This window comes from Prorops nasuta, unplaced genomic scaffold (genome assembly GCF_024137725.1).
Source record: "Prorops nasuta isolate Cenicafe-Biocafe unplaced genomic scaffold, Cenicafe_Pnas_1.2 PNAS00008, whole genome shotgun sequence".
Lineage (NCBI taxonomy): Eukaryota > Metazoa > Arthropoda > Insecta > Hymenoptera > Bethylidae > Prorops > Prorops nasuta.
The window spans coordinates 1,113,299-1,136,884 of record NW_027116805.1 but is presented as its reverse complement, the minus strand read 5'-3'; the positions used below and the strand labels follow the sequence as shown (position 1 = coordinate 1,136,884).

General features: G+C 35.4%; 1 protein-coding gene across 1 annotated transcript in view; it reads right to left on the bottom strand.

Annotated features, from left to right (window-relative positions):
• Ca-alpha1D (Ca[2+]-channel protein alpha[[1]] subunit D) overlaps positions 1-13,524 on the bottom strand; it is a 34,753-nt gene extending 21,229 nt beyond the window's left edge. The window contains 22 exon segments of the mRNA XM_066731016.1: positions 411-498; positions 744-1,040; positions 1,294-1,414; positions 1,469-1,575; positions 1,655-1,830; positions 3,649-3,740; positions 3,821-3,941; positions 4,089-4,181; positions 4,413-4,530; positions 4,607-4,758; positions 4,839-4,912; positions 4,998-5,143; positions 5,462-5,564; positions 5,634-5,797; positions 5,957-6,060; positions 6,171-6,364; positions 7,299-7,451; positions 7,942-8,048; positions 9,654-9,793; positions 11,862-11,967; positions 12,206-12,512; positions 13,274-13,524. Of these exon segments, the coding sequence (XP_066587113.1) occupies positions 411-498; positions 744-1,040; positions 1,294-1,414; positions 1,469-1,575; positions 1,655-1,830; positions 3,649-3,740; positions 3,821-3,941; positions 4,089-4,181; positions 4,413-4,530; positions 4,607-4,758; positions 4,839-4,912; positions 4,998-5,143; positions 5,462-5,564; positions 5,634-5,797; positions 5,957-6,060; positions 6,171-6,364; positions 7,299-7,451; positions 7,942-8,048; positions 9,654-9,793; positions 11,862-11,967; positions 12,206-12,512; positions 13,274-13,391 (3,081 nt within the window). The 5' untranslated portion in view covers positions 13,392-13,524.
• Positions 13,525-23,586: the final 10,062 nt, after the last annotated feature.

The following is a 23,586-nucleotide window of genomic DNA, read 5'->3' as shown; positions in this document are numbered from 1 at the left end:
TGTGTCAGATAATTAGTTTCATCACTTTGCACACATATACTTGGATTTACTATCAGTGCAGGTTACCGTATGATTGGTACCAGAGCTGTTAAAAGAGTGCAAAGGATTCTTTCTGCTAGCAATTATCTTCTTTTAATTTTTATTTCATTCTCTCTTAAAATTTAAGCTAAATTTCATCTCCTGTGGTAATGCTATAATTCAATTGTTTCCTACCATAAACCACGATTTTCTTCATTAATTCAATCATATAACGGATATGATTCTTGAGAAAGGATTAGTCTGTATTGTTTATCGCGAATTAAAAGTATTTTTTTTTAATTTCTTGGAGAATCAATTGTACTTGAATTGTGTCGGAGGGTAGAGACCTTTCTAATCATTGTTATCAGGTCAGATTCTCGAAATATAAATACCTTCAGTCCTTTGGCACGATTGATAGCGCGAAGTGGTCGTAGAACCCTGAGTACCCTAAGTATCTTTACTACAGAAATTGCTCCGGATCTGCAAAAATACAATATACGTCCAGTCAATGGTTAAAATCAATAAATCATCAGTGGTTTGCATAATCACTTTAATGTACATAAAATATTTGTTGAAAGATTTTGTGTTAAATAACTATAAAATTGAAACAAATAATTTTTTTAATTTCGAATAGTTCTTTAACGATAAAAAAATAAATAACAGTAAATATGAAACAATCAAGACTTTAGATATATAAGAAACAATAATAAATTAAAATTACTTACTTGAATACAATGGAGATTAGAGATACGCAGACGACGAGTAAATCAAGCAAATTGAAGGCTGAACGACAGAAAGCTCCATCGTGCAGTACAAACCCATAGGACACCATTTTCAAGCAGATCTCAACGGTGAATACAGACGTAAAGAAATAGTCGAATTTGTTCAATATTCTATTCCTGGGGGACTCAGTGCACAGAGGGTCCTCAGCAGCCAGCATCGCCGAAGAGAACATAATGCAGCCGAGAATAAAGTTTCCAAAATAACTATGATTACAGAACCAATGGCAGAAAACTCGAAATCTGGAAAACCGTTTTCAATGATTGAAGTAATTGAATAAAATAAATCGATACGATAAAATTAATCAATAGAGAATTAAATTACATTTGTTAATTAGTACAAAATACAAAAACATAGAATAACTTTTATACACAATAGTACTTTTTCTACTATAATACATTTAGACCACGTTCTTCTGTAAAGATTACTTAAATCCAGATTTATATTTTGTTTTTTACAAATATTGTTGAAAATATATTGTGCGGCTATTGTCACCTGTTTGTTTGTGAGAAGATGAAAAAAGCAGAACCAGGGGGTATTGGCTGTTTTTTCTGTTGCATATTATATTCAGACATTCTTCTTGGTCTGGCTGAAACTTCGTGCTCGAGTTCCTCATCTGAAAACGGATCGAGTGAGTCTAGAGTGTGATAACAAAATTTCATTTTCTTACCTTGCATTTCCGTTTGATCAGCTTCCTCTTCTTCGCCCTCAACTTCTTCGTCCTCTTCGAGATTTAATTTAACTCGAGGCGCATTTAAATCTTCACTTTTTTCGGATCTAAAATTTGTAGTTTGAACAAATTATATTTTTTAATTTTTCATTAATTTTCTTAAAGGTTACGACTGTGATTTATTACGTCTCAGTGTCCAAAGCAGGTTCATAATCATCCATGGTTTCGTTTGGATCATGTTCCAAGTCAGTTGCGCCCCCTTCGTCTTCTCCTCCAGTGCCATCACCACCCTCATCATCCCCTTGTTCACCACTCAATTCATCTCTGGCAGGTGAAGCACTGTGAGATTTATTTTTCTCCGCCTTTAAAAAATTAATAGTAACATTCATAGTACAAATGTTAATGCACATAGATCTTCGTTAATACAAAGCTAAATACTAATTAAAAAGTAGCACAGCTTTTTCCGCGTATGCAATTAATTTTACTTAACAATGACATATTTTATTATTTATTCAGCAAGTTTAGTGCTAGGCGAATATAAACCCCATCGAACCATTGAAAAAGCAATGGCGAAGCATGATTTTTTTAGTCAGCATTTATACCACTCGACATGAAATTTAATTAAACGTGGTACAAATTTAATGGGAATGAAAAAGAGTTTGTGGAGTAGCTTGTTCGACTTGGAAACAAAGGGCATTGATTAATAGTTGTATCAATATGAGAAAATGAAGGCTGTTCTATATTATAAATGTAGGGAGACACACGTGTGTGGGATGTGCCATGGCCCCATTTCCAATTCATAGTATATGACACGATGAAAGTAGAAAACAATGTTGTTGCCCATTATGGCTTGAGAAAGATAAACCTATCGAAAACTCAATGCTCAACAATACCCAGCCCTATAAAGCAATATGTGCCCACCTGACAGTGTACAAACATCGATTATCGATTCCTGCATTTCTCTACTCTCGCATTTTCGATTTCATACACACTACACGATTACTCTGCTATGTCCTCAGTCATTTATATATATAATTAACGTTTTACTATCGATGTAATTGTTCTGCTTTAATAATAATAATAATAACAATTTTCAGGAAGTCCCACTAATCGCCTGAATTGACACTTGAATGAGGAAAAGAAAAAAAGGTTATAAGAAAATTTATAGTGAAAAACGAACATTATTTACGAAAAGAGGAAAAGGAATAAATTTAAAGGAATCAAATATAAATGAAAAATCACAACGAACAAATGTCATTCAAACTGATTAATGTTTACTGAGTATAATAGTAATAGTATGTTGAGAGAAAGTGAATGGAAATAAATGAACACCGAAAAATAAAACTTTCAATTAAATAAATGACCAATGCAACTCATGCTGGCAATATAAGTGGAGGAAATAGATAATTACGACGACACATGATTCAACACTTTAATAAATATTCAGTGATTTTGATTGAAAATAACCGTTGGAAAGCAAACGTCAACAAATAATAAAGAGCGATTATTGACAGAATTGAAGAAAAATGGCCAATGGAGTTTAAGTTGATAATTGAAGTGGAAGAAGTAGAGAATTAGGACATGTTTTTTATCGTTCGTTATAAGCGTTGGCAGACGCCTTATCGGGCTCTTTCTCCTCATTTTCCACGCCGGATGAGCATCGACCAACGTCCAGAGTCGCTCGAGCGGACTGAAAACGCTCTTAGTATACGTCTGTCACAACAGCGCTAGAGTATAATAACTAAATATATATATATATATATATATATGTGTGTGTATGTATACAAGCATCGACAAAAATATAGGCCGAATGAATTAGATGAACTTCCCCGATCGCTGGACTCGAACAAAATTAGTTAAAATCTTCGGAAATCGAAAAGAAACCGTATCTACAACTAAAAAATAAATTTTCAAGAAAAAGCATTTAATATGTGTTAACGAATAACCCTACGTAGCACTAATGGTGTCAAAACATTCCGTAAACATTGCAACGCGTCAAATTGATTCCTGGAACGTTTTATAAATGTTCCTGAAACTACATGTACTAAATGGGATTGAGACTATTGCAAAAAAATATCCATGCCTAATTGTATATAATATTGACGTTTGAGAATGAGTTTTAAAAATGTTCGCGTCATAATCAATAATCTAATGATACACAACTTTAAAATATAACTCACCTCTTCCTCAGCTTCCTTTTCTATGGCAGTTAAAGATTCAGCATCAGCGAGATTATCAACAGCGATGGCCAAGAATACGTTCAACAGGATGTCTGATCAAAGTTGTTAAGGTTTCCTTGGTGGGTGATAATGAGAGAATGATAATTTCATCAGGAATGCTTTAAAAGGATACAATTACCACAGATGAATAGTATGATGAAGTAAATACAAGCTAAAACTCCTGGACTGTTAACGCCACCATAAGCTCGGATTCCGTCGTACATAACTACATTCCAGTCCTCGCCGGTTAATATCTGAAAATTAAAGAGACAGAATAATACCATAATTTTCCAACAGGAATTCGGCCTAATATTCAAGATAAAACGAGCGTACGTGAGTCGAATAAAAGAGAAAAATTATCTGTGTAAACATTTCTGAGAGGAAAGAATAACTCGACCTACTTGAAATACAGTCAGAAGGCTTTGCCAGAAACTATCGAAATTGTGCTTTGGCTTGTCCTGCAGGTTGTCGAAATTAAATCTCCCTCCAAAAACCTGAAAAGATATCGTTTAATAATTATTTATTAGTACCTATATGCTTTAATATCGACCAGTGTTTATTCTTTTATCATATCAAATTTATATACCTATACAAATATTAATACATAAATATATTAATAAAGCATGTCAAGGTATGCAAATACAAATACGGAACGTATTGTAATTTTAGATTTTATGTATTTTGATGTTGAATCGAAGCAAAATGCTTTAAATGCAGTAAATTACCTGCATGCCGAGGAGAGCAAAAATGACGATGAAGAGGAACAAAAGCAGCAAGAGGGAAGCGATCGATTGAATAGAATTCAATAGAGAAGCCACGAGATTTGACAACGATCGCCAATATCTGTAAAAAAAAGTCTTGTGATACTTTCATTCGAGGCCAAAAAAGGAGTTAAGGTTTGGAGAGTTTTTATACTCACTTAGTGACCTTGAACACCCTGAGCAGTCGAACGCAACGAAGAACAGAAACACCCAAGGGTGGCATCACTTCTGTATTTGTAAGAATCATCTCAGTGATCGAACCAATCACAACGAAGCAATCGAAACGATTAAACAACGAAACGAAATAACCCTGAAAAAATGGCATTTAAGCCATTAGAAAAATTATACAGAATTCTTCGAATTTCTCGTGGTCTAAAGGATTGCACCTACTTGAAAACCCAAACTGTACATTTTCAGCATCATTTCCAGGGAGAACAACGCTATGAATAACATGTTGGTAATTTCTAAGAATTTTAAAAGATATATATTAAAATATTGATATGAATTGTAGGCTATATGTATATAGAAGGGCATCCATCAATGGGTTACCTTGAAACTCATCTAGCCACGATGGTTGATGATAATGTTCAGTCGCGAGAACGCCGGTATTCAAGAAAACCAGAACTATGATTAGCCAGTAGAATACCTGCGATTTCACTGCCTTTCTGCAAGCTCTTCTCAAGCGTCTATTTACTCTATACAAATGTTTAATAACGTGTGAGATTTAAAAACAGAAACATAAACCACGAATGATAAAGTATAATATAATGGTAATATTCAATCAGTGAATTTATTAACAAGCGATTAAAAATAATTTGTATGTAAAAATCACTTGTATAAAATACAAACTTTTAATAATATACCATCAGAGAATGAATAATGAATAAGTAAATGAATATGTAACACGGACATACTATCAAGGATAATGCAAAAGTTTAATGATGTCGGTATTAATTAATTTAGAGAAAAATAAAAAATGTTTAGAAGATAGAAAGAAGCAAATACTGTAATACCTATCCAAATCACGTTTTTTCTTTTTCCAAACAGACTCTTGTTGTACTCCCTCATCGTCACCTTCCAATTGGTCCGTGCTTTCCATCTCGTTTTGTTGTTTCGCTATAAAAACATAAGAATTTGTTAGAGTAAATAATCAAATATCATGTATTGTCAAGAAATTGTGCTTACATTTCCCATCCTGTAATTTTGGCTCGTCAATTTCTGGTTCTATATCCTCTGCCTGTGTGATCCAGTCCAAGTATCCTCTAAGGTCATCCTCGATTTGCTGTTTTTCCCTCAACTTGTGGAAATCACCACGTGCCTTTGCCTTTTCTCTTTCCTTGGAAAATTCTCTGCAATTAATGTTAACATTTATACATGTAATATTACATTTGATTTATTTTTATCTTGACTAATTTGAACAATTAATATTGTTATTTAATTGATATCGATTTTTCTTGTTGTTTATATATCATTTCTCTTTATCTTTTGATGTAACTTGGTTCACCTACCCAGACAACACACCGAGAATCAGATTCATGACGAAGAAAGCTCCCAAGATGACCATGGAAATAAAGTAGATCCATTGCCAAGAACTTCCCATCGCATCCTCTATCTGAATGATAAAAAAAATTGACTTGTGGAGAAATTTTAGAATTCTATCAAAATCGCAATAACAGAGTAGTAAATAAAAAAAAAACAGATGAAAAATGTCCAAATGCTTACGTTGTATAACACATCCGTCCACCCTTCTAATGTGATGCACTGAAAAACTGTTAGCATGGAAAGTCCAAAATTATCAAAATTCGTAATTCCGTAATTGGGTCCTTCCCAAAATTGGTTGCTACAAACGTACTCGGGATCGTTATCACAATTATACCCTTCAGAGCCACAAGGTACTGGATCATCTATCATATCACCTGTTTAATAAGAAAAAAGAAAAGAAATATATTTTACTTGAAATAATTTAATGAAAGTAATGAGACACAAGGTAATTTTCAACAGCGATAGCTTATTATCGATTGGTCGAGTGAGGAAAAAAAAAGATAAAAGTTATCGATTAGTTGAGAGAGATTAGAAAGAGAATGTGGGGAGGATAAGATGGGACGGAGGTAAGGAGGAGGTACATTATCAGGCAACAATCTATTATTTTACATAATGAAGGAGGAAATTGATATAGGATGGGTTATAATTGACATTTACCACTTGGTCCAGGTTGGGTGAGAGATCTTGTGGATCAGCTGTTTGTTCATCAAGGCTAAGAGAGAAGGGGAGCAGGGGTAAATAGGGATACAAAGAGGGAGCGTGAGAGGGATTGAGAGAGACAAAGACAGAGAGGAAATATCAGTGCACGAGTCACTCGATCACATCCTCGTGCTAAGAATAATTAGACGCTAGCTTCACGACGTCTGAATCATGTCTAAAATAGCCTCAGAAAATATCAGTTCTGCCCGGTCTCCCCCGCAATTACGTAAATATCGACAATCCTATTTATTTTGTCATAAACGAGGTAAAACAATATATATTCTTCCTTTTCATCATTCGAAAATTAAATTTTTCATCCCTTTCTATTCAACATTCCTATGGATTTGATTTATTATTGCAAATAATTGTTTCCTTTTGAATTTTAAATTCCCAACAGCAAGCACTTTTCGAGAACAATATCTTTTTATTTCAACTTCATTGTTGTGCAAATGAAAATTGTATGAAAATAACGCGAAACCCCTAGATTGACAATTCAATTTAATTTCAAGTAACAGAAAGAGAGAGAGAAAGAGAGAGAGAGAAATGCAAATTGAGTTTTGAAATCGAAATGTATCGTCTTTATTGCATCGCTTTATTATTTTCACTCACCAGTGATGTTGTTTCTGCAAGTTTTGTGTAGCTTTCCATTGAAGAGCTCCAGGCCGACGATAGCATAGATAATGATAACAAAGAGAACCAACAAGGCAATGTGTAAGAGCGGTACCATTGCTCTGAGAATAGAATTTAGGACCACTTGAAGACCTAGTTTTAAACAATAAAAAAACACAAGCAGCATAAATTTCTCAACTTTTTATCACAATCATTCTGTTTCTCAATTACATCTTTATTGTTAGAATAATATAGTACATCATTGTCTATGATTTATTTATGTGAAATTCAACCACAACACATTGTTTCTAGTATTAAAAAATAATGTCTATTACAAATAATAAGTGTACCTATTGTAAAGTAATATATATCATCGCAATTTGTATGTATATATTAACCTAAAATAATAGCAAATACTTCTATTACTTTGCAAGTACAGCATGTATTATATTGTATCAAATAAAATGCAATTTTTCGAACATTTATATTGCACCATGATGAAATAAATCTTCATCATTTGTTGACACATTTAACAGGTTTGCATTTTATTATTATATCTGACTAGTAGGGTGAACGGAACTTCATCAATCATTTCCAGTTCGAGGTCGATCGAGTCGTTGAAAAATTGTTTTGTAAAACTTACTTGGAACTCCAGAAACCAGTCTGAGTGGTCTGAGTACACGAAAAGCTCTTAACGCCTTCACATCGAAGCCTTCCTTCATAAGTATCGTGAGAACCGTGCTCATCATTCTGTAAAAGGATAACACAGGGATATTAAGGTCAGCTAAACTATATGGATGTTTTTCAATCGTTAGAAAAGACTGAATATACACTTTTTTACCAAAAAAATACAATTTTATTCACTAAAAGACAGGTTCGAAATCCTATAAATTATTTTAATATTTTCCAGTTATAGTTATTCTTAATTGTCAAAATTGAACATAAAGTTTCTTTAGAAGAACAAAACAAAAAATCTTTTATATCAATTGATTGGTTATTGTATAATTATTGATTACATAATCATGAAATGTAATTATCTCATAATGATGATATGGGGCAATGTAAAAAATTTCTGTATAGATTTCATTTTGAAATTGGTCCAGTAATTATAAACATGGTTATACGTCAGAGTAATTCGCTATTAAAAGGATAATACAGAGCCATATTAAGGTCAACGCGAATGAATTTAATCTTTCTATAGTATAATTTATATAAACATTCAGTTAACAGCTCTTTCGATCGAACAATAAGTTTAAATACAATATTTCTGTAGTAATATAAACTAATTTTTCTGAAGGCTTATTATTTTTATTGCATTAGAAAGTGAAAAGTTTCTTCAAGTGATCGTAACTTAAAATCCTCTAATCATTGAGGAAAGAGAATGGACAGTATTTTTGAAACAAAATTTTTAAGAAGAAATTATTAAATTAAAGATTTGACTATCAGTGAAAAAAGTACCAAAATTTTTTTACTTCCCGTAAAGAAAAATTGTTTAAAAATCTCAACGATATTTTGCCTTGGCCATTGAATTATTGTTTCAGTATAGTACCTATGATTGAATCGAAGAAATAGGAATAAAAAGGGTCACAATCTGTCCACGAGAATTTTCCTTTCGTCTGCAAATTAGCAAATGAATGAATTTAGAGATGAAACTGTGGGTGGGCTGACTGTCCGGAGATCCTTGCTGGGACTAAAGAGGAAATGAAATATCCTCTCCAATGTCGATATCGTCCAATCGAATATTGGCAATCTATACGGTCGTATCCCACCAGTCTCAAGAAAGAGCCCTAGTCAGCCAACCCACTAATAGAATTTATGGCGACGCTTCGACGTTTATTTTTCCATCCCCCCAACCTTTTTCTCTTCAATTTAACCGAGCCAAACTAATTGTCAGCACTTCCTTTCAATTAATGGCAAACCAAATGATCCTTTTACATTTTTGTTAATATTCAATTTCTCATTTTTTTAATTATATGTTATACATGTCACTATATGTGTGAGAGATACTTGAATAATGTTAGAAACGAATAAACAATGGAAGCAAATCGAGGTTTTATTAGCACAGTCCATATTTAATATTTCTAATAGGACTATGCTTCGAGAGTGACGTAAGCCTTCACTAGAATTCTCAGGTGAAATGAAGTAATTGTTGCTGCTACTGTGCTGGCATTATGAATATCTAATTAGGCAAATTAAAACTCATTCGTTCAGCCTTACTATACACAATAACAATTTTCTTCTTTTTATCACTTATATTTTGTGATGTCTGTCAAAGTTCTTCGTCAATAAAGGGGAAAGAATTGTGACAGGTGTGATAGCTGGATCGATACATTAGAGATATAGCAATTCACTTACCCAATTATAACGATAGCAAAATCCAATAAGTTCCATCCGTTCCTGAGGTAAGCTCCAGCATGGGCAACGAAACCGTACGCGATTATTTTCATCACGCACTCCAATGTGAAAATCACTAGAAAAACGTATTCTACTTTTTCCTGTAAATTAACAAATCATACTTCTGTTAAAAATTCTGGACAATAATTTCATTATAATTATGCAAATAATAATGTTTATAAAATTAAAACAAATTTGGAAAATAATGTATCAAATTGAATTAATTTGAGTAAATTTGCATGAAACTTGGTGAAAAATTGTGAAGATGGGTGAAAAATAAATAAATAGTTTGCAAAATATTGGAGAAAAGATCCTTCGTGGATTTCTAGTCCTTGGGTGATAATATGAAATGAAAGGGGAGTTAAAAATAAGGGTAAACAGGTTCGTAAGCAGAAAAAAAATGAGTGGTGGTACAGGTAGATGTATGAGTGACCGCATCACGTGTGAGCACTCATGCATATGCAAAACTGAGGGGCGAGCGGGATAAAGAGGGCACTTGAATAAAAAGTACCCGGAAGAAAAGCAATTTAGCCCAAACCGTCGTACTTCTTATCACGCGATTATCAATGAGCAAATAACATTGGATTTGTATGGCTTAATGAAAATTCCCCAAAATTAAGGATATTTCATTGTTCTATAACCATTTAGAGAAAGAGCAGACCTCGTAGGCGGTGGATTAAAGGATCTCAAATGGCTGGAAAAATATTATAAAGGGAACGTGACTACGAGAATAGAGGCTTTATCGCTTAATCGTACCTGAAGAGCGTGCAAAATTTCACACTCTTCGTAAAACGTACTTTATACTTGTATTCTATTTTAATTCTTAAACAATTAGTCACAAAATCTTGTGTATTGCTGCAGATTTACAAATCTATAAGACTATTTTCTGTAACTTTGTATATTTTATAAACAAATACAATTTTTTAACGAACAAGAGATTCAATGAATGTAATATGTTGTTTGAGAAAAGGGGGCAAGGCCAGTTTAATGGATAGGGCTTTTGTACGATTGAAACGTGTGAAAAATGTTGAAAAGGGAACAACGTGACGTCGAGTAAAAAAGGTTTCTTTGGCCTGTTCGATTTAGTCGACACGACGATGAGGGCAGTATGAGAGTTGACGATAAAATGCATAGTCGAGTAGCAAACGCTTACCCTTGTTCAATCGAGTGAGACTATCCAATAAACTATCGATTTCAGAGAAATTAAGTATAAGGATGATTGATAAACTATATCACCTGCTTCTTCAGTTTACTTTACATTTCAGATACACACATATATACACTCATAAATATAATTGTATATATTGGTGATTTATAATACAACGGTCGAATAAAGAAATCAATAGAAATATCAGGAGCAACAGAAAATGTAGATTAAATTAAATATAAATATATATAATTGAATATAACTCTTTTGTTTACTCTTCAATTCCATTTATAACTAAATCTATAAACACATATTTTCAATTATAGTGATAGGAAATATTTTATTTTGCAATGGAAAGTGTGTAGAAAAATTTTCTTAAACTAAAGCAAATTTAAGGACCTTGAAAGCTCTATATGTATTTGGAATTAAGTTGTTTGTATCGTTGTTTTTGTACACGCGAATTGTATATCCAATTATAGTTCGGGAGAATGCGCGATGATGCCAACGAGAGTGAACAATTATTGAACTTTCGGCTCGAATAAATTTCGGGCCACCCACCCCGCACTCCGCGTCATTTTTAAAAATCGATAATTCGATAACCTGTCACGATTTGATGGACAGATTGCTTTTACCAATGCCATTTCAATTCTGACCGTTGTTCGCGTTGCCTCGCTCATCCAGTTTTCACTGTTTACTTTATTCCACGACCAATCCTAATTAGCTCGTCTCTTGGCCCGTTTATCAATTAATTATTTAATTAATTACGACGCTCCAAATATTCCGCAGATCGTACAAATTGAAGAAACCCGATTTTTTTTTAATTTAATTTTTATTCCAATTTAATTTTTATTCCAATTTAATTTATTTTCCACAACCTGTCCTCATTAGCCTATCCCTTGACCCATTTATATTATTTCATTAATTAACTTTTGCGCTCGGGTTATCATACGAATTAAAAGAAAGAGATTTTTCTAAAATTTTAACAGTAGTAATAATGTAGGAAGATTGATGAGTGTACTTACCAAAATTTGGTTGGTATTATTAGAGTCGCCAAAGGGGTACGGTGTGAATATTGCTAGGGCGATACAATTCGCGAATATCGTGATAAGGATAAGCCACTCGAACGGTCTGGACAATCCCTGTTAAGGATAATAGACGATCGTGTCGGGAGAAAATTGGTTAGTTAATAAAGAGGAAAGAATAAAAAATACAGTGTTAATAGAATAGTAAAAAATTATACGAATATAGTATAAATTATCAACAATAAAGAAGAATTGCAGCATTAACAAAATAAAGAAAAGAAAAATCAATTTCATGTTAATAAGATAAGGAAAGAAGAGGAGCGAGGATTGATTTATAAGGATACTTCCATTCGACGATTTCGATGCAGATCTTGCGAATTGGGTTTTGTAGAGAAAGGCAGAAGAGAGCGCGGACGGGTCTGTCCGGGGGAGGTTTGCCGCCCCGTCGGGCAGGCCTCTTGGGGGCAGCTACGGCAACAGCAGTGACGGCACCACCGGTCGTTGTGGCGGTTGCAGCCGCAGCTGCGGCGGCCGCCGCAACGACCGTATTCTTGTTTACAGCATTCGGCCCCCCAACGCTGGCCCCGCTCTGCGAACGACCCTCCAGTGCCCGGGTCTCGTTGATATCCACTCCCATCCCGATACCCAATCCTGAAAATCATCCACTTTTATTATTATTTTATATTTCAATCATTCTTATACACTTTCTTATTTGCACTTTTCAAGAAAGGGACACATCTACGACATTGTGACTAGCTTGTTTGACTTATATCGCTTTGTGCTACTGTGCTCTCATTCCTTTAATAACTATCCCCTTCTCATATCCAATTATCCCCTTCGCCAATTTTATTTTTCGTTCATGTACTCAGTTTTTCTATTAGATTATCAATGTCCTTTCATGTACCTATACTAACGTATCATAAAAATGATATAAGAGATGGATAAGAAAAAAAAAACTAATTTTTATTTCATTTGCTCTTGTCCTGCCCCCCTTTCTTCGCTGAAACTAAATTCCTCGATTTGTACCATGCTTTTAGCGCGTCGTCATAAATATTTTTCCACTTCAGCTTATATAAGTGGAAAAAGAGAAAGAGAAAGAGAGTTTGGTTGACAAGAAACGATTATAGTATAAGAGATAGTATAAGGTTCTAATAAAGAGTCGCTGTGGTAAAGATTTGGAAAATAAGTTTTTCCGAGAAAATTCATTATTTCTTACATTTTCCTTTCCCTTTGATCTCAGACCTATATATACTTTCGATATATAAGGAACCATAATGGTAGAAATACGACAAAATAGTAGTAGTGATAAAAACGATTTTTCCTCTCATAGAGGATGGGCTAGTGAAAGCGTTCAAGGAGGAAATCGGTGTATAAAAATAAAATTGAAAATTGTGCATAAATTGAGAGATTACCCAATCCGATACCGAGTCCGGCGGTTCCCAGTTGGTCGCTAGCGTTCGGCGTCGTGGCGGAAGCGGAAGTAGAGACAGGGGGGCGTATCGCCGGGCCCCCGTCACCCCCCGCACTCATCGGTCGCTGGTGTCGAGCTCCGTTCTTCCCCGGCTCGACGACTCCCTCCCGCAGGACCTTTCAGGACTCTCCCCGTCGTCCTTTCCTCCTTCTCTTCCTCCTCCTCCTCCTCCTCCTCCTCCTCCTCTCCCGCTTCCCCCTCCACCTCCTCGATCACTAAAAATTCCTCCCCCCCCTCTTCGACGACGACGACCCCGACGACGACGCTGCTGCTTTTTCCCACCAGAACCAAGCCCCCAAGCACAGCGCCCCGGCATGCTACGGCACTGACCTCCGTTCTGCTGGCCTCCCTGACCTGACCCAACACAAATTAACGCCCGATTAAACTATCTTCAACCAGCCCTTAATATCTTAATCCCACTTTGCATTAAAATAAATGATCTATATATATATATATATATATATATATGCATTTATCTAAGGGCTAATTAAAATTCCTTCGACATTAGTGGACATATAGAAATTCATATAATGTTGTTATATATATATTATTTTTTTTAAACTTTCAAAACTCATTATTAATAATTATTCATATACATACGCAGTAATATTCTTTGATACAGATTGTGGTTGTAAAATGATTATGAAATTCATCAAATTAGTTACTCTTTATAGAATTTAATTTAAAAATGAGAAATGCAGTTTGTTAGGAATCTTCAATAGTCTTTTCAATGTAGCTGCCAAACCGTTTAGTGTCTGGGTTTTCAGAGACTCTTTGGGATTTACTCGGGATTCGTTGGTTGAGCTAAATAGGGGATTCCCTGAAATTGAATGAGGTCTCTCGAAGCCTACGTGGATCACCTTGAACCGAAGCAAGACACAAGGGGCTTGCGTTTTAGATGCCTGCCTGCCAAAGGACTAATTACGTCGATTCATTCTCCAATATATGTCAAGCTTCAAACACTCAGGGTTACAGATTATACGCTGCTTTATCTGCTATCGATATTTGTCACAATCGATCTCTACATATTCATCAATCAAATCTACATTCCTTTTCAAAAATCATTCTACCTCCTAGCAGATGCATATTATCAATTGTTCTTCAAATCCATTGTCATTAAATATTAACAAAATGGGATGAAAAGCTACATTGATCGTAATTTGTTTTTACAAGATTTAATGCAGAATTAAATTTATACAAAAGCACATATTTCTATATGCATATAATGTTTTTAATATTATTCATCAATATAATTAAAATAAGATTAAAAATTAACGAAAGAATTTTACTATATAACAATAAAATGTGGAATATATTTTAATAAGAAACTTTTAAATTTTTGCGATTATTAATAAATGCAAGATCGGTCTTTGCCGGAAGTTAATCACGGTTTTCTTGGTATGGGTAAGCCATTCGAACCGTGCGCGATTTTCTCATTTCACCTTCATCCGTATCGCATTCCACGTCCTGAGCAAATCCAGCCGCAAATTGAATATGAAACAACGGAATTTTCATGATAGTTCCATGTACAGGAAGATACTTTTCCATTGGGACACCCGTGACATCCGATATTAGTCGTCTGAATAGAAAATACATTATCTACTTTGCTTCATATAAGATCCTCATACATTTGCTTGCCTCCCTCCTACGTCACTATATTAAGAAAATATCAGATTTTGATCAACCACGAAATCTCAATGTCACCCTTCTTGCATTTCCAAATGAAACTTCCGAACGGATTCACATATCGTATTCAGTTTACCAAAAAGACATCTCTTATGCGTCACTGAAGCTCTTGAGGCATAAATTGAATCCAGCTTTCTTGGATAAGATCAATTTCTATGTACGATTATTTATTATATTAATATTGAAAACAACTGTTAATTAATAATTAATATTAATTATATTGATTAAACGACAGAATTGATTTTTATTTTTCAAGAACAAAAAAGGAGAAGGAATGATAAGTGGTTGGTTAAGAATGAGGATGTTCACAGGAATGAAAAATTGGTTTGCCTTTCTTTACTAGTATACATGAGCAATAAATTTAAAATTGGTTGCTGGCAGTGAATATTGGAAGGTAACCTTCATCGTATTTGCTGCTAAACGAGTAGGACACGCGCGCTTCTCCTGGTAAGACTGTGGAGTGTAGCTGGTGAAGCTTTCTAGTATTTAGGCGTACTAAATATAGCGTACCTTCGCTATAAATCCCGGGTCGGCGGACTTGTCGAACCATCCAAAAGCTTCTCCCTATTTTTTAACGACTCTTAATATATATCGCCAAATACCCCTCAGCAAATTTCCCAGTTCGATCATTCCAAACATCCACTCACGAATTTCCCATTAATTCCGTTCGATTGGAAATCCAATGCAACTACCATTGATAAATTAATGAAAATCAAAAGGTATTGAAAAATTAGGTGAAAAAATTGAGTAAACACAAAAGATAACTTTTTTAAAATCAAATAAAAATGATGTTAATTCAATTGTTCACAATCAAGGAAGTATGCGAAGCGAAGGATTATTGGGAGTAATATTTTTAGGATTGGAATGGGGATTACGAAACGGATTGGTGGAGAGTGGATTGGTGGAAATTGTGCAATTTAGTAATTCGTTGGGAGGGTTAGAATCGATAATGATTTTCAGTAGAGCGCAGATGGGGCTAGCACGTGTATAGGCAATATAGGTATAAGGAGTTAAGGACGGGCGAGTCAGACTCTTCAGTAACGAGTGGAGGAAGACCGGCCTAGCCTGACTAGTATACTGATGTGATAGAGTTAAATTTAGTCCACAACTTTGCTGCTTCTGTAGCCTAATGCCTCTTTGACTGTTCACTCCTTTTTATTCGTTCCTCTCATTTCTCTCTCTCTCTCTCTCTCTCTCTCTCTCTCTCCTCTTCCTCTCTTCCCTCTCCATCCACCATTCCACAAGGCTTATCAGTCCAAACCAGATTCCATTTGGCACCAGATCTGCACTCTCTGCTCTCAGTAAAATCTAATATTTATTTATAATCATATCCGAGCAATTAGATTTAATAAGGTTTTAATTAGAGTGAACGAATAAACATAAGAAAGTAAAAGTTTATTGATATAATCGAACGTAGAATTGTTTTGGTAATTAAATGGTGGGCTTCGAGAAATGCCAAGAACGTTTAATAAATCAAACAAAAATGGAGTCTGGTAATTTGAGAGTTGAAGCAAAATACCGGTAATTGCATAATCCAGTGAATGCTTGGATAACGAAGTAATCAACGCAACCAATAAAACCACAAATGGTTAGCTGGCGCTGCCAGATTCATAATCGCTTTACGACGTTACATTACCCTTAGGTGGACCGCCATTATACACGCTCGGTTCACTGTGGACCGCAATCGATTCCTTTATAAAACCCACTTAAACCTATACATTTCATTTTTTTAACCTTTTGATTTTAAATTTACTTACACTAGAAGTATTTATGCTAAGGACGAAATCTCTGCGAGAGTTTCGTCGCCCAAGCCTAATTGGATAATTACCGATAATCAAAAATCCTATAACCGCCATCATCGGAAACTTGATAAATCTATAGGTGTTTGCCGTAATTATATTATTATATTTTTCAACTTATATATCGTGACTTTAAATTTTTAAATTACAATTTTTTCCATCATTTTGTGAATTATCCCTGTCAGCTTCACCTGTCACTCCCTGCAATGTTTACGATTCAACAATTTGCTTACTCATTTATTCAGCCTCAAATTTCCACAGTGATCTATATTAATAAATTTTTAATAAAAATTCGATAATGTTATCATTTGCAGCACTCATTCAAATTTAAGATTATATCCCGAGTCCTGGCTGTACTGGAGGAAAAATAGTGAACCGATGAAATTTCAAGAGAGATAAATTTAAATGTTATTTAAAAACATTGCTCATTTTAGAAAAGCTGCGTTTTTCCGATTTCTCCAAAGCTTGATTTTTACAGGGCTAGACGTGAGGGAAGAAGAAGCTGAGTCGAAGCACTTCCATTCAAGGTCAGCCGGGATGGTTGATTGGCGAAGCTCAACTTGGAAAATCCGATGAGAGGTGAGCAATCAAGGGATTCTAAGAAACACGAGAATGCATCGAATTCCCCAATAGCGAATAAAAATAAGAAAGCAAAACTATTTGTGAATCAAAGCGAACGCCTTAGTCGAGTATAACTTGAATAAGATTTAAAAAAGTTGATAGGTCGAGTGAGAAACCGTCCGGTATTTTTCTACTCGACGCGCCCATGAGGTAGTAGAAAAATACTATATATGGTGCGCCCGCGCGTCAAGTAGAAAAATATTATGCGTGGTAAGCCCATCTGGCGAGTAGATAAAGACCCTACGTAGTGTTACCGCGTATCAAGTAGAAAAATTACGTTACTGGTTTAACGAAAAATTCCAACGTACATTATAAAAAATGTTTTGAAGGAATAAAGGATATTTTAAATTAGTTAAAGGTAGCATCACTGTCGTGTTTAGAATGCCTTTGAGCGGTGAGAGTGTAGAAAAAAAATGTGTAAACTTGAGCCAGTTTCTGGCCAGGCGAGCGAGCCAGCTGTGTTCATCGTTGTTGAATAGTTTTCTGGTCAGTCCACAAAATTCCTCGAACGTTGAATGTTCACATGCTTTTCTCTCTTTCCCTCTCCATAATTCTTTATGTATATATATATATATATAATAGTATATTTTTATGTGTGTATACGTGTTTTTCTCGGTTACCAACACAAGTATCCTCCGCAGTAGTGGTACATGGTGGATAAACGTGTACCAAATATATACACACGCGTACGCACAGGCACACGTAAAGAGGGCAAGATGAGAATTACAGGGAGGTACACAGTAGAAAAAGACGGGACTTGCGTGGACCTAGGTAGAGAGAGAAGAAGAACGACAGCTCTAAAAATACTTGGAACTCTGGGTCACCAAGTCGACCAAGTATTTTCAGGCGACTTTCCGTTTACAAAAGCACCGAATACGCAAAACGTTTCTCTCCAATCTGATGAACCGAGAGCTTCAACTTCGCTTCTCTCTCTCTCACACACACACACACACATCATACACATTGTTTATCTTCATTTCTCTTTGCTGCGTTTTACTCCATCGTTATATTTTTATACTTTCTCACGTTCCAGAATATCATGAATATATGTTCGAGTGTGTGCTTCTGTGTGAATGTTTGTAAATCTTCGACTCTTTTTTCCATGAGAAAAATAACAAAGAGAGGTTAGGGTATAGCATTTTTTCTGGAGAAAAAATGCCGATGCTCCCTGGGGTTTGTTTGATATTCAGGTTAATAACATTCAGCGTTATCGGCGTAACATGCGACTTTTACAATGGAGATCGATCTTGATTTACTCCACAGCAAACTATTGCGACGCTTCAACTTTCAACCCCGTCTCGAGCTTCCCAGTCCTGGCTCCCTCGTAACTCATAAACTTTTAATAAGTTTTCGATCACCCACTGCAATTCCCTTCACAATGAGGGAAAAATATTCATTCTCCTTACAGGTGACCGTTATCAACGTCAAATCGTATATTGTCCAGGTGAATTTTTGTTACTATATAAATTGATCTTAAAACTCTAAAATTTCTCTAGCCAAAAAATGTTCATCCCTTTTCATATTCCTAATATTACACATTCGGGTAAATAGAGAGAATGAACGATTCAAAGTTAATTTTTCATTGTTTCATCAAAAAAATTCTACCGAGATTCTTTCTAAGGGTATTTGCCAAAGATTCAAAGTGTAATTAAACGTTTCACAATTAACATTAATTTTGTATAAAATATTTCTCAATTTATTATTGAAAAATGAATTTGCGAATGAGAATGATGAAAGATTTATGTTTCAGTAGTAAGAGGAATTATTCCATGCATTATTGAGAAGCGTTTTCAAATTAATTATACAATTTGTAGCGGGGTATGGGAGTTAGGAAGACGCTTGTATGATTCATCGTGATAAACGAGTATTCACGGTGAAATTTACGAGTTAATATGTATTAAGAGTTTTATGCGCGAACTAATTTTACCTACCGAGTCTTACAAAGTAGCAAAAGTGTTTATTGACTAATTTAAAGGTTAGTGAAGGGGAAGGGATGGAAAGCGTGGAAAAGTTTTCACAGGTTTGGGTAGACGATAAACAAAAAATGGTGAAAGAGGTAAAGGCTCGATTAATTTTTCCTTCGGGATTTTACCGTAGGTATACAGGTCAGAGTTGGGGGTGGGAAGGGGATGGGAGAGTGTTTTCAGTAAACGTCCCAGTTTTCCCGACTTTTTGTTAATAATGGCTACTTCTTGGCGCGACGGAAAAATCGATAAAGAACACGTAGATAGCAGCAACTCTGATCGCTGTCTCGATTCCCACCCACGCGCACCAGCACACTCACCAATTTTTGACCTTAGCTCAACGGGCCACGAGGCATTTCTGACAAATCACTACCGCGGGAGATGCAGGATTTCCTCCTTATAAATTAAACATCCACGAGGAATGCAAATAAATTCCTATGCCAATTTCAGTTTACCAATATATAGTAATGAAAAACAATATTATTATTTAGCATCCTCTCAGAGACAGTCTTTCAAAAAAACGAGTGAAATATTAATTTTATTTAGTATAAAATAAAAGACTATTCAAATGCTAGCTTAGATTGACAAATATTTTCATGAAAATTACTATAATATTTTTCTTGCAATACGAAATCAAAATTATTGAATACATCACAGAAAACCATCCAACTCCAATTTCTATTTATCAATGCTGTTATGGAAAATACTATGACTATAATATTCTTGCAGTTTAACTCACGAAAAAAGAGAGGAAAAAGGGAAATTTTTGAAAATTGTAAATTATGGAAACAAATTGTCAGCCAAAAATATTGCAGGATGATAAATGAGATTTTTAAGAAAAATTGATAGTTTCGGAGAGAACGCTCTAATTAAAGAAAATGGAGTTTTTTACCTTAATCTCGATGGTACATTTATAAGACAATTTCTTTCTGTAGTTAATGATAATGAATGAAAGGTTTGCTTTTATTTGGCATGAAAATATTTGGATTGATTTTATATAAGATTCACCTGTAATATTATCCCAAAACTTAGTTCAAAGTGTAATATATTTAGATATTAAGGCAGAGAGGCCGTTTGAGTTATAAAATGGAACATTAAAGGTGCCTGACCACACAACAGCCTTTTCCACTTAAAATAGCCAATTAATTCAGATGAATAATTCAGTCGATCGGAGCCCCGGAAAAGTTTTTAATTGGTTTTTTTGTTTAATAGATTCACACGACGATAAAATTTTGGCTCGGCGTGATAAAAAGTGGCAGAGATAAATAGAAGTAAATAAAATTGCCAGCAAAGAAATCAGAAACAAATTAGTTTGAGTTGTAAAAATATTTTGAGAAAATCACTTGTAATTGAATAAAAAACGAATAGAAAGTAATAACAACGGTGTGAAAATAACATTCGAATATATAAGAACATAGGGAAGAATTCATAATGTAATATGAGAAAATAAAGGGTGCTTTATATACGTTTTAGCGAAAAGTCCTAAAGATTCTCAGTTTACTCAATCCGCTTTCTTAATTACAAATTTTATGTCTTCGAACTATTCCAGCTTCAACTCAATCTAGAATGGCTCTCTCGTACGAGTTTAAAAACGATTACGAGCCGTTCTGAATTTAACGAGCTCAGACAAACTTTTTCAAATAATTAAAAAATGTTTAATCATTGCGTTTTATGTATGCCAGCAAATCCTACAATGCACATTTCACATTGATCCTAAATTTTCAAAATAACATTTCAGAAGTTTGAAACTTTCTATACCCATGAAAATGCAAAAGAAACAGCAAGGGATTCACTGTTTCTCAGAATAAAACAGTGATTAAACTTAAATTTGTTCACACCTTTTGTATTTTAATGCGTATAATTGAAAAAGAAGCTGTCTTGCAGAAACATGTAAAGAAATATTAACAAATATAAAAAGGAGTACAATTTTAGAAATTATAAATGAAAAAGCTCAGAACTATTAACGGCTAAAAAGGAAAAAAATAAAGTAACGAATAAAATGAACGACAAATAAAATTGCAGCTGAGTAGCTAAAAACTGAGTACAAAATGGAAAACTAAAAAAGGGAGGACAATTGGAAAGAGAAGGTAATTTTGTAGATCTGAAAAATTATAAAATATACGTAAAAAATTATTAACGTGACTAAAGGTCGTGAGAAAAATGGAAAAGAAAATGGTAAAGTTTGGCAGAAAAACAAAAATAGGAATGAGAGGGGGAAAAATGAGAAATATGTTAGGACGTTGTGCGAGAGGTTCGTCGACATTTGGTGGTAGATGAAGGGGCCAAAGAGTAAGAGGCGGGTAAGAAGGATGAGGGGCACACAGAAGGGGAATCGACATTAATAATAAATAGGGGAATGGATTTTCTGGAAAGTCTGGCGTCTGTCGGCAGGGGAGCATTGAAGGGGAAATGTCAGCTGGGATCGTTGGACGTTCGAGCCTCCCGTTTTTATCTGGGCCATCCCGGTCTGGCCAAAAATACCTAAAAGCTTGGCAAATGGAGCACGGTGGGAGAGTTTCCCCACTGATCCTGTAGGATAACAGAATGAACTAAAATGACTTACCTCATATCTTTCTCGATCCTATGCTTCTTCCTGTGTCTCTCGTTCACACTCTATCTCTCTCTCCCACTCTCTCTCTCTCTCTCTCTCTCTCTCCCTCTCCCTCTCTATCCCTACGTGCTTGCGTATTATGTTTAGATGTTGGGCTTGCGCGTGTACTGGTGTGCGTGTATCACGTGAGCCGGGCGTATCCGCTCGTCATATCCTCGCGCACTCACTTCCTCTTCCCGAAAGCTTCCCGCAGGAATCCTTTTCTATCCCCGTTTTATGCCCACTGTACTCTCTCTCTCTCTCTCTCTCTCTCTCTCTCTCTCTCTCTCTCTCTCTTTCTCTTTCTCTTTCTCTTTCTATACCTCTCTGATCCTCTTCCTCGTTTTAATCGCCTAGAACTCCCGGTATTTCGTAAAAACCAAAAACTATTTCTGCCCTTCCTACGGGGACTGCACCGTCTCCCACGAAGCCCAGGAACACCCAAGCCGAGCGTTTCCCGCAGTAAATCTCGATATTCCGAGAATGTCAGATTCCCTCGGTATCTCCAGGTTGTTGCTCCTACGGGAACCCGGCACTCCCTACGGGAATTCCCGGTTGTTCCTAGAGGACTTCTCGCTAATTCTCATTCAGATATCCTGCTCCGGGAAAGCGTCCTCCTTATTCCCAATTTATCCCACGGGATGGCCAGGATATCCTACAGGAATCTTCGCACTCTTATCCCAATTGCCATGAGCACTTTCTCGTTTTTTCACCCCTTCTCTACTCTCCTCTTCCTCGCCGGACTCCACTCCGGAATTTTTTCCTTCCGTGACTGTGACCTTTTCAAAGCATTCCCGAGGGAACCACTCCCCCGATATCGTTTTTTGCGAAATACGCGCACCTCTGCGTGTATTCCTGGCTCTAATCTCTGAATGGAAATTTTACGTCGTCGTACGCAGAACTAAGAATTATGATGGGAGATTGCCGTTCCTTCCCGTAGGACACTCTCGCGTTATCCAGTGACCGTTCGTGTGGGCTTTCCGAACCCTGCCGCACCACTACCAGGGGGAAAGCTCTCGGCTACGAGTGATTCCCACCCCCACCATCACCACCAACGACCCTCTCCACCACTATCCTGGAGTTTATAGAAGCGCCACCGACTAACCAACCACACGTTTTCTCCTTCTCCTCCTCCTCCACCACCTCCCGCGAGTTTTAAATAGATCCCCTCGCGAAGTTAGTTCTTCTACCAAATTCATTACCAGATTCTATACGAGCTCTACCGCATCTGCCCTTTTTATCACACCCATTTACCAACTATATTCTAGGACAATCTCCACCAATCGCAATCATGAATATATATTTTATCAATTAAAATGATAAATATAAAAAGCCGGAATTTTTTAACAATCTACTCTTCCTTTACTACAACTGTAATCCAAGTGTAACATATAATAAAACATCTGAAATTTTTAAGAATTTACTTATATTATTCCAATTATTTTATTTTGTTCACTAACACACTCAATTCTGGAGTTGAAGAAAATTTATTTCCAATTTAAATTTTCGCGGCAGAATTTTAACAAATACTTGTTTTATTACTGTTTTCTGCTATACGGCGCATGCGCACTGTATGAAATTAATGTCTATTTGA